Source organism: Drosophila biarmipes, chromosome 2R, assembly GCF_025231255.1.
Source record: "Drosophila biarmipes strain raj3 chromosome 2R, RU_DBia_V1.1, whole genome shotgun sequence".
Lineage (NCBI taxonomy): Eukaryota > Metazoa > Arthropoda > Insecta > Diptera > Drosophilidae > Drosophila > Drosophila biarmipes.
The window spans coordinates 18,030,900-18,042,091 of NC_066615.1; the positions used below are offsets into that span (position 1 = coordinate 18,030,900).

At 43.5% G+C, this 11,192-nt stretch overlaps 3 protein-coding genes across 4 annotated transcripts; 1 reads left to right on the forward strand and 2 right to left on the reverse strand.

Moving 5' to 3' along the window:
* Positions 1-1,030: 1,030 nt before the first annotated feature.
* On the reverse strand, positions 1,031-1,667 carry LOC108022378 (uncharacterized). 2 transcript variants are annotated; one of them, XM_044091968.2, is made up of 2 exons: positions 1,552-1,667; positions 1,031-1,489 (listed from the first exon to the last, which is right to left on the reverse strand). In XM_044091968.2, the coding sequence occupies exon 2, from the start codon at positions 1,479-1,481 to the stop codon at positions 1,083-1,085; it is 399 nt and encodes a 132-aa protein (XP_043947903.1). In that variant the 5' UTR covers positions 1,482-1,489; positions 1,552-1,667; the 3' UTR covers positions 1,031-1,082. The 2 variants fall into 2 exon arrangements, with proteins under 2 accessions (XP_043947903.1, XP_016946748.1); XM_017091259.3 differs by having other exon boundaries at positions 1,570-1,638.
* A 493-nt stretch (positions 1,668-2,160) lies between these two features.
* On the reverse strand, positions 2,161-2,932 carry LOC108022864 (protein mago nashi). The gene is made up of 2 exons (XM_017092042.3): positions 2,551-2,932; positions 2,161-2,488 (listed from the first exon to the last, which is right to left on the reverse strand). The coding sequence occupies exons 1-2, from the start codon at positions 2,809-2,811 to the stop codon at positions 2,306-2,308; spliced, it is 444 nt and encodes a 147-aa protein (XP_016947531.1). The 5' UTR covers positions 2,812-2,932; the 3' UTR covers positions 2,161-2,305.
* Positions 2,933-2,976: 44 nt separating this feature from the next.
* LOC108022863 (protein O-mannosyl-transferase Tmtc3) lies at positions 2,977-7,734 on the forward strand. The gene is made up of 4 exons (XM_017092040.3): positions 2,977-3,091; positions 4,348-5,568; positions 5,632-6,413; positions 6,486-7,734. Exons 2-4 carry the CDS (start codon positions 4,461-4,463, stop codon positions 7,368-7,370), a joined length of 2,775 nt encoding a protein of 924 aa, XP_016947529.1. The 5' UTR covers positions 2,977-3,091; positions 4,348-4,460; the 3' UTR covers positions 7,371-7,734.
* The last annotated feature ends 3,458 nt before the right edge of the window (positions 7,735-11,192 follow it).

Consider the following 11,192-nt stretch of genomic DNA (forward strand, 5'->3'; position numbering starts at 1 on the left):
TTTATTTGCAACTTGGTAACCGAAACGAATTAAGGAAAATAAAATCCATCAAGTTGCTCAGCAAATAGATATTACTTCTTGGCATATCTATGGTTGATATTGATGTAGTTGTAGGTGACACTATTGGGTGGGGCGTTGTTGGACAATGCCCGAGTGATGTTCTCAACTTCCACAGCAGCCCGGCGGTTGTTGGCTTGGATCTGCCTAGAGGTCGCAGCACTTGGCTTGGCCACTTGGTTGGAATAGGTTGTCTGCTGGTATTGGTAACTGTGGCCCTGGCCACCATTCCAGTTGTCTACCTGTCGGCCGCTCATCTTGGATTCTAAATCGAAATAGTACTGCGTTTACTGAAGTAACAAACAGTAGATTTTACGAACCAGTAAAAGTTTTTGGCTTAGAACACGCGCCTGTACTCTCTCAGCTTCGTCAAGCTACTAAAAGCTGCCGGCGGTTAAAGACCGTCGATCCTTACAGTCAGATTTGCTGTTCCAGCAGTTCGGCTGGGTCTTATATACATGCATATAACTATGTACATACACTGAGGCGGTCCGCACTCTCATGGAAATTTATTCGGTGCGCATATACAGCATTTAATGCACACAAAGAAAAATGTTTGACCAAATTTCACTGTCCTAAAGTTGATCACTCATACGTACTGTTGCCCTTGATCAAGAATTTATTGTTTTATAATATATATAGGTTGCTTAGATTGTAGCCAACCATTATTTTTGTTTCGTTCCCTTATTGTTTAACAATTGCAATGAACTCAGTCAGATTAAACTTTAAAGTTTAGAAATAGTATAACTATTTTTTTCACATTATAACTGACGCGTATATGATTAATAAATTTTTGATGAGATTTAAGAGATTGGAATACAATTCTATTTTTTTAACTGTTTGCAGTCCTCCTTTATTGGTTAAACAAACTAACTTTTATATCAAAAAATTGTATTACTAATTTTAACCAATAATTTAGAGAGAAATCTTTGAACCTACAAAAATCAGGTCTTTCAATAAAAGAATATCGGGACACCATTTGAATGAATGTTTTTATTAAAACCAATTCAAATAAACAATCATTATTAATACTCATGATTAATGTTCACGATGTTTACGACAATATTTTTGCCGTCGGATTTTGATGGGATCGAGTCTTTCGAGTCCTTCGATGCATGGGAGACTTCAATAAAGCCGGAATGGACCGCCTGCGTATCATTGCCCTGGGAAGTAGATGGATTATTTCCCCGAGCTGCACGAGATCCGCGCGAGTTGGAATTCGAGGCCTTGGCTCGGGATGTGGATGATCTGTTTCGACCTCCACCTTGGTAGTTTCCATTGCCATGTGAGTTGTATTGGTAGTCGTTGTTGGCGAAGTAGCTATAGGGGTCTTCGTACTGGTCCTGGTAACCATACTGGTCCTGATATAGGTCGCGGTCTCCAAACTCATCCTGGTAATGAGAGTTTAGCTCCCAGCCACTCATGATGAAATCTGTGGGTGATAAGTGATTTGTTTTGGATTGCTCATGAAGTCTGGAAGATCGCTGTACGAACCAGATTTTTACAGCTTACGTTTGGGGTCTGCTTAGATGAAGTTGCTACTGAGCACTGGAATCACAGATCAATTCTTGGTCTCTTTCAGCCCTTGGCATATATATAAAAGCCTTTACGCATATATGTACCGAACCTCACATAAGAACCCGAGCGATTTGTTTATGGTTTCTGAGCTCTCTGCACAGGCACTTAATGCTTCCTAAGCTATAATTTCTGATGTTCTGTATGCAAATGTAAACATCTCGTATGCCTTCGGTCATTAATGTTTATGGACCCTTTTGAAGTTAAGCTTCAATTTCTGTTTATGACTGGCATCTTTTGGCTTGTGAAATCGTTGAAATTCGATTTCCTCTCTAGACGTTTTGAGTTCCATAAACTGCTGGGTATACGAAATAGTCTGTTCTGTTTATGTATTCTGGATAACGCATAAAAACCATGCTGAACCGTGAGGATTGACTCCTATATACTTTCATTGCTCCGATACATTTCTGTAAATTAGTTAGTCAGTTGATTTAGTGGAATTTAAAATTTTAATTTAAACTTTTACAATTTGTCAGAACCTTGTCCTAGCCTTTTATAATAGTGTTTCTTGTTTATCGGTACAAAAGATTATTCTCAAATCATTATTTATTCACTGTAAACTGTACACAGAAGTACGGAGTTATAGCTAATACAAGTACAAGTATTGTAGAGGTTCCATTACAAAATACAATGTGTCTGCTAAAAGGGCTATGTTTAAGGTAGAATACATGGCTTATATGGGTTTGATCTTGAAGTGCAGGCCGATGAGTGAGAAGACCAGGCACTTCAGATCCTGCACCAGGTAGTAGAAGCAACGCAGACCCTCGGGATCCTTCGACCGGTTGACGTCCACCAAGGATCCGGTTTTGGAGGTGGTGAACGAGATGTGCTCGTCCCCGATGACGATCTCCAGTTCCTGAAACGGACACATGGTTAGCAAGGTTTCCCCACTCTGTCATGGAGAGCCGCAAAACCCACCTGCCGGCCCACGCGATCTGGCGGTGGCCATGGAAGATCGTCCTCCTGCATGATCTCCGAGTCGATGATAATCCGCTTTAGCTCCTCCATCACGGACTGGTGCACGAAGGCCTCCTTGCGGATCATGGTGTCGTTCTTGTAGTTCGAGTTGTTGGCGTAGCGCAGCTTGCCATCCGGCCGGAACTCGAACTCCAGGAACTCGTGGCCGAACTTGCCCTTGTGGCCAACGTAGTAGCGCAAGTAGAAGTCCTCCGTGGACATGATGGCGCCTTGTTTGTTGTGATTCTTGTGCAAAACTCCCAGAAAAATGCTGTTTTCCTTTTCCCTCACTTTTTTTTTGTGAAAACGCGGTAGAGGTGGGAGACACCCGATAGAACTATTGCCGCGTATCGATAAGAGTTCGCTGTGAATGGCTGGCGGAGAAGAGGAAGCTGTCTATCGGCAAATCGATAACACAACAACAAACCACGTCCAAGTCGCTGCTGGCTGTAAGAAAATAAAAATGTAACTCAATTTCGTGGCCATGGAACTACCTCAACAAGTACGTGATTGGCAGGATAAGATGGGCACTGCCCGGGTTATGGATTTGTGAACGCCTCGCCCGCAACATTGTTATAGTTAAAGTGCAACAAAGTTGGCCAATCTGGTTTGTTTGCTCCCATCGGTGCCTGTGTGCGTGTGTGTGAGGCCACCGCCGTTGTAATGGCGGTCCATGTCCAAAATGGGAGAGGACACGCGGCTCTCCGGCTCCGGCTCCAGCTCCAGCGCCCTGCGTCCATCGCCACATTCTTCGCCATGTCCTTCTCCTTCTCCGGCGCCCGTATCTCGGTCAAAGTAACTTTACAAAAACACACACGACCATTAATTTGCGTCCGCAGAGCGGGAGAGCAGTGAGCAGCAAGAGCGATGTCCTGGCAAGTGAAAGTGCTGGGATGCGGGAGCGCGCATGTGCCGCTGGTGGCGGGAAAATGGGAAAGCGATAAACGGAGCACGTGCCACCGCGTTCGTCCTTCGGGAAATGTCGGTCGTGCAACAAAGTTGCGCTCAGCTGAGATTCTATTCTCTCCTGCTCCGGCTCCTACTTTGGCTCCGACTGCGCTCTTACTTGGTGGTGGTTTGTTTTGACTGCCCGCCCGGAAAATCGATGACATTGAGTGCAACATTGTGGCATCCGCCCATCTGCCCACTTGCCCATCTGCCCACCGATGTGCCCCGCCCAGTAACGGTCCCGGTCAGGAGCAGCGGGGTCCCCCAGTATTTACAACAGTTTATGCAAACAAATCTCTCGCGCTCGCTCTCCGCCTCTCTGGAGTGCTCTCCACCTTTGTACTTGTACGTATTCCAAGCCCGGATCCGGAGCTCTGTCGGGCCGCGGGTTACAACTTTGTTAACTTCGGGCCTTTGTGTGAGCAGTCGGTAACCAGGACAGTAACCGGGAAGGAGTTACTTTGTTGCGCATTAATTGATTTTTTCCGCAATCAGTTTTTGCTTCTTTGTAAGACTCGAAGTGCTCATAAAAAGCGGTAGAAAGTTTGTCATTAAAACCAATTTGAATCGAGTAAGTAGCGCAGGGAGGGGATTACGGAAAGTAAGAGGAGTTGGGTGTGTATCTTCAAAAGTTGCCAACAGTTTACTTATGCATTACTGCACAAGTTCTTTGCTAATAAATGTAGCATACCCGTATGGGGTTTTTTACCCCCTAAAAACCCTTCCTATAGTTTAAATGATAAAAATGGATACTTGTTTAGCTTTGTATTCCACCAAGTAATGATTTTTCCATTTTCCCCACTCTTCCAGGTCATCTAGGGACCTGCCTACCCTGGCTAGGGAAAACCCTGCATGCAACATTTCGCCGCCTGAACGAACATTATGGATAGATGAAACCTTTCACGAAGTAACGCGAAGTCAACATGTCAACGAACCCCAACCCCGGAACCCATCAGAATGCACCACCCTCAATCTCGCCGAGGAAACAGGAACGGGCTATCAGCTCCTCGCAGCGCAACCTGCTCGAATTCCTGTGCATTTGCGTGGCCTGCATCGCCTGCTATTACAACAGCACGCAGTGCGGCCTGGTCTTCGACGACATCAGTGCAATTAGGGACAACAAGGATCTGAGGCCCCACACGCCACTGCGCAACGTCTTCCTAAACGACTTCTGGGGCACGCCGATGCGAAAGGAGCAGTCCCACAAGTCGTATCGCCCGCTCACCGTGCTGACGTTCCGCTTCAACTACTTGCTGCATGCGCTGGAGCCGTTTGGCTACCACCTCGTCAACCTGCTGCTGCATTTGTCGGTGTGCCTGCTGTGGCGTCGAGTCTGCCGGCTGCTGCTGCGCCAGTGTGCTTCGTCGGGCAGTAATGCCACTTCGGCCCTAACTTCATCAGCCGCCCAGCTCAACACATGCGCCTTTGTGGCCTCGCTGCTCTTTGCCGTGCACCCAGTACACACGGAGGCCGTTACTGGGGTCGTCGGGCGCGCTGAATTGCTCTCTTCCATTTGTTTTCTGGCCGCCTTTCTCAGCTACGCAAAGTCTGTCGGCGACTCGGGCATCCCTCGTCGGACAAATTGGCTGGCGCTTTTTGCCTGCTTTGGCAGTTGCCTGCTGGCCTCCATGCTGTGCAAGGAACAGGGCATCACCATCGCCGGCATCTGCGTGGTCTACGAGTTGTTCGTGGTGCACCAACTGCGCCCGCTGCGTCTATGCCACTTTGTGCTGCGCCTGTTCGAGGATCAGAGTGAACAGCAATCCCCAAAACTGTCGAATTCTTCAGGCATCCGACGATGGTCCTCTTCGACGCTGTGGAAACGTCTGACCTTCCTGGGCGGCATTACTTTGGCCCTTCTGGTGGGACGTGTCTATGTAATGGGCTCCCAGCTGCCCATCTTCACGCGGTTCGACAATCCAGCCTCTGCAGCTGATACGCCCGAGAGGCAACTTACCTACGGCTACCTCATTTACCTGAACTGCTGGCTGCTGCTTTGCCCCTCAATGCTCTGCTGCGACTGGACGATGGGTGGGTAATATGCTTATACTTTAAAATAAACATATTTATAAATTATTTTATTTACTTTTTCAGGCACTGTCCCGATGCTGCAGGGATTTTCAGATGCACGCAACATCACCACCCTTTTCACTTTCCTTGGCCTAGGAGCCTTGGTTGCTAAGGCATGCTTCACACGAAATCTGGCCCAGTCCCGGACGCTCATTATGTGTCTCGGCTGGATGGTGCTGCCCTTCCTCCCAGCCTCGAATCTCTTCTTCCCCGTGGGATTTGTGGTGGCAGAACGCATTTTGTACATGCCATCTATGGGCTATTGTCTACTGGTGGCTTATGGCTTTGAGCAGCTCCAGCGTCGAGGCAGTCTCAGATGGAGTCGCTTTGGCCAAGCAGCTCTGGCTATCCTGCTGCTCACGCACGCGCTAAAAACGCATCAACGCAACTCAGACTGGCGAACGGAGTATTCCCTCTTCATGTCTGGCGTACATGTTAATCAGCGCAACGCCAAGCTGTACAACAACGTGGGACACGCTTTGGAGAACGAAGGAAAGTTTGAAGAGGCCTTGCTCTACTTCCAGCAGGCCGTGCGCATACAGAACGATGACATCGGAGCCCACATCAATGTGGGTCGCACGTTCAATAATCTCAAGCGGTATGCCGAGGCGGAGCAGGCTTATGTTCAGGCCAAGTCTCTGTTTCCGAAGGCCAAGCCGGGGGTCAGCTACCATGCGCGCATTGCCCCCAATCACCTGAATGTGTTTATCAATCTGGCGAATCTCATAGCGAAGAATCAAACTCGACTGGAGGAAGCTGACCACCTGTATCGCCAGGCTATTAGCATGAGGAGTGACTATGTTCAAGTAAGAGTCATTAACTTGTTACAAGAGTTTTCATTTTATATAATAGTTATATTTAACTCCTTTGGGTTACAGGCTTATATCAACCGCGGCGACATCCTTATGAAGCTGAATCGCACAGCTCAAGCACAGGAAGTATATGAGCAGGCTCTGTTGTACGACAACGAGAATGCGGATATATACTACAACCTGGGAGTGGTTTTCCTGGAGCAGGGAAAGAGCCAACAGGCTCAGGTGTACTTTAACAAGGCGATCGAACTGTACCCGGATCACGAGCAGGCATTGCTAAACTCAGCAATACTCCTCCAGGAGCTGGGCGGCGAGGAGGCCCGCCGTGTGTCCCGCGCCCGTCTGTACAAAGTCTTGGCCAAGGATGATCAGAACGAGAAGGTGTACTTTAACCTGGGCATGCTAGCCATGGACGAGTCGAGCTTTGATGAGGCTGAGCAGTTCTTCAAGAGGGCCATCCACTTAAAGTCAGACTTCCGTAGTGCGCTGTTTAATCTGGCCCTGCTACTGGCAGATACAAAGCGGCCCCTGGATGCGGTTCCGTTCTTAAATCAGCTTATTCGACATCATCCATCGCATGTCAAGGGTCTGATCTTGCTGGGCGACATTTATATCAACCACATGAAGGATCTGGACGCGGCTGAAAAGTGCTATCGAAGTATACTTCACTACGATCCCCACAACACCCAGGGTCTGCACAACCTCTGCGTGGTGTTCGTGGAACGCAAAAGGCTGGCCAAAGCTGCTGCCTGTTTGCAGTACGCCCAGCGTTTGGCACCCGACGAGGACTATATCGGTCGGCATTTGCAGATTGTTCACGCACGGTTGCAGAAAATCAACAAGTTACCTGAATCGGCGGCAGAGCGGAAGCTAGCATACGAGGACTATGACCCACTTGAGTTCAAACTCCCCCAGGATCGATCCTCGCACAAGCCGCGTAAACGATCGTAGCAGAAGTAAACGCGACTCAAAAAGCAGTATAAGCATGTAAAAATACAAGAGATGATGAGGTGATGGAGCGAAAGGCTGCTCATTCTGTGAAATATAAATATAAATAAAGTGAAAAAGTGGTGGATTCCACATAATTTCGTTGTACTTATTAGTTATTATCCTAATACTTCGATTATATACTCATTTTTAAGATATTTGTACAAGTTTTGCGTATTGATGTCAGGTCCTCTGCCTTTTGCATTGAGATAATATACATTTCTTTTGTAAATATATTATATAATTTATGTGTGGTGGGTTAGCAGTCTTGCATTTACCGAAATAACGAAAGAATGTACTAAAAATAAATTATACATATGAAAACTAATTGTGACCTTGACTATAATTTGGTTGCAGATTTTATTTCCAATACTTACCCAAATATTTGCTATTTTGTGTCCTCCAAATTATTGCATACTTCTCGGCTGCAATAAATATATAAGTGGTACAAACTTCGATGAAATTCCTTTGCATTTTCGGTTTCCTTTAGTGAGAGCGAGTGGCTTAACTACACACTCTCTCTCAGCCATTTGCTAGCGGGAGGATCGGATCTACCCCATACCCAACCTACCTCGTTAGTTAGCTGCTGTACTTCATACAAGTTACTTCACAGAGCGGGTGGCCCCCGACACCGGGTTTAATTGAACGCTATATTCTGTTCTGTTCTCTACAAATATCTCTGCAGGTTAGCTGAAATTCCATAATTCGAAGTGTGTGTAAACGAAAAAAACGACGTCAGTAGAAAAAATTCGTATAAGCTGCGTCGCCACATCGTTATTTCGGTTTTTTACTCTCAAAAAAATTGGCAGGATGGTACTTTGGGTTAAAATATAAAATGAAAATAAATATACTAAGATTCAAACTATTTTTACTCAATACAAATGCAAAGCAAAAACATTTAACATTTAATTGAACTTTTATTAACTTTAAATGTGGAAAGTGGAAATGTGGAAATGTGTGTGTGTGAAAGTAATTATTAATAGCTAATGCATACTAAGATTCAAACTATTTTTACTCAATACAAATGCAAAGCAAAAACATTTAACATTTAATTGAACTTTTATTAACTTTAAATGTGGAAAGTGGAAATGTGGAAATGTGTGTGTGTGAAAGTAATTATTAATAGCTTCAAATCTACTATTTTTTAAATAGATTCTTTTAAATTGTAATTAAATTAAATTAATTAATTAAATGCATACTAAGATTCAAACTATTTTTACTCAATACAAATGCAAAGCAAAAACATTTAACATTTAATTGAACTTTTATTAACTTTAAATGTGGAATGTGGAAATGTGGAAATGTGTGTGTGTGAAAGTAATTATTAATAGCTTCAAATCTACTATTTTTTAAATAGATTCTTTTAAATTGTAATTAAATTTTTTCAGATATTTACTCTGATTTATATTTTTTATTCAGTGTACTGCAATAAAATTGTATGTGTATTTGGTTATGGCAAGAGTATCTAGTTCATTTATTCATAGGCTGGGAACAGTTAAAAATTTCATTTGAATAAAGTATTTTTTTGAGTGTCAACTAGGTCAAACGAAATTTTGCTTTTCTTAATCGAATGCACTAATGGAGCTTTAATCCGCATTTCGCAAAAATTTATGTGTTACTAACTAAAAAAAGGAAATAAGACCTAAACACTTGCATATTCGGCTGACGTCATACTTGCCGTGGCTATGTGGTCGATCTGGTTCCCTTTGCCTTCCCATCGAAATTATCTTTTCAAGTTTTCTTCATCCAATTTATTTAATGGAATTAGTTTTTATATATATTATACTGTAATAAAGACATCTAAAGAATCTTAACTTTGTTTATTTTGTAGCAAATTTTAACTGTCTGTGGATATCTTAGGAATAATTAAAAAAAAAATTTAAACAATGCTTAAAGAAACAGAAAATATGTTGTATTCGGCAAGCCAAAGTTTCCATACCCTTGCAAGACGATCCCGTGATAGCATTGTATGTACAGAGCCCTCTGATTTTCAGAAAACTTAAAACTATTTACAGAAATATTAAGATGATGGAAATTAAAATTTCAATTTACCGCCGAATATAACGAATTATAACAGTATTTGTATTATTTTGACAATAATTATCCGCCGTTTGGTCTTATCGCTATCATTCTAAATTCTGAAACATATTCCCAAGAGTTCAAATTAATAATTCAGAAAACATCAACGTTTTAATTTCATGGCTGATCTGTCCCGACCTATATACTGCCTGCAAGCGAAATAATATATTTGGGAAGGGAATAATATATTTGCAAGGCTATACAAATGTCTTTGAATATATTTAATTTATATTTAAAGATTTAATTGATACATTTAGTATACTTCTAAAAAATTGGAAGTAATGATTATGACTTATTATGAAATACATAAACACATTAATTTAGTCTTCACGCAAAAGTTGGGTTATATATCTATATATGATTTTCTATGTCATACAAACCAATAGGTGCTCGATGTCGGCCGCAGAAATGATTTCTCCAAACAGCGTTTCCATAGTCATTGCCGAGGAAAAATCGGAGGGAAAGCCACCTGGAATTCGTAAGGATCTATGCAGTTTAGTTCACCTTGTGCTCGTGTACGCACTACTAGGTGTTCCCATCGGACTTACTGGAGTCATTGCAGAGCTGGCTAATCGCCAAAGAGCCGGCTATATAGAGCTAGTCCTGTTGCTCGCACCGTGGGCAGTTTCTTGGAAGCTGTTCTGGGCTCCTTTCCTGAATTGCTCAATCATCCACAGCTTGGGTAGCCGTATATCCTGGGTATATGCGAGTTACGGCCAGTTCATCGTCTTGGTGCTTCTTTCCTTATGCGTGGACAGCCGGTTCAACGAAAATGGAGGATTCTTAAGTGTCCTGCTACTGTCACTTATGGTCACACTGATCTACTTTCTGGTCGCCATCCAAACCAGCGAGGTTTATAAGTGGGCCTCAACAATGCTCCATCCCTGCAATGTGGGATATAATACTTTTTGCAATAGCGTGGGTCAAAATCTCGGCTATTACCTGGTTTTATTCGCCTGGCATTCGAAGGACTTCTGCAACAAATACTTAAGAGACTTTTTTCTGGAAGAAAACATCATCACGTTGCCCCGTTTTCTGTTCATCAGTGGCTTAAATTTCCTTGTGGTCACCTATCTAGTGGCCTTCTTCAGGTCTTCTTCAGAAGAACTGAGCAGAGAAGACCAGGACCAGAAGACTCAGGATCTAAAGAAACTGTTAAGCACGCGTCAGGTGCAGATTTTAGTTGGAGTCCTTTTGGTTTACTGCTGTATTACTCCCTTTACTGCAGAAAGCAGTTCCAACAAGCCCCTGAAAATAGGTTATATGAATACCATTGTCATAGCCTCGGAGCGCATCATCATGTTGATGGCAAAGTGCTTAACTGGTCCAGGATATGAGGACATCGCAGGGACAGCCATTCCGTACCGCTTCATTACGTACAACACGTTTCTAATCATTGTCCTTGTCCTAGTCTTTTCTAATTTTTCGGTATCTTTGCTCAACTTTGTCATGGTTGTCTGCAACCATTCTTTTTACATGATGTTACTCTACTACATTCGGGGATCACTTTATGTCCCGAACCAGGAAGGAAATGAAACTTCTATTATTTTCCTCACTACATTTTTGGAAATTGCAGACGAACTTTATGATCATTGCTTGTCGAGCTTTATTTTCAACACAATACAAGATAATGGGAATTCGACTTTGCATATGTTGGGGTAAAAAGATAAAAAAAGTCTTAACAACTATAAATATAAGAAGAAAGGT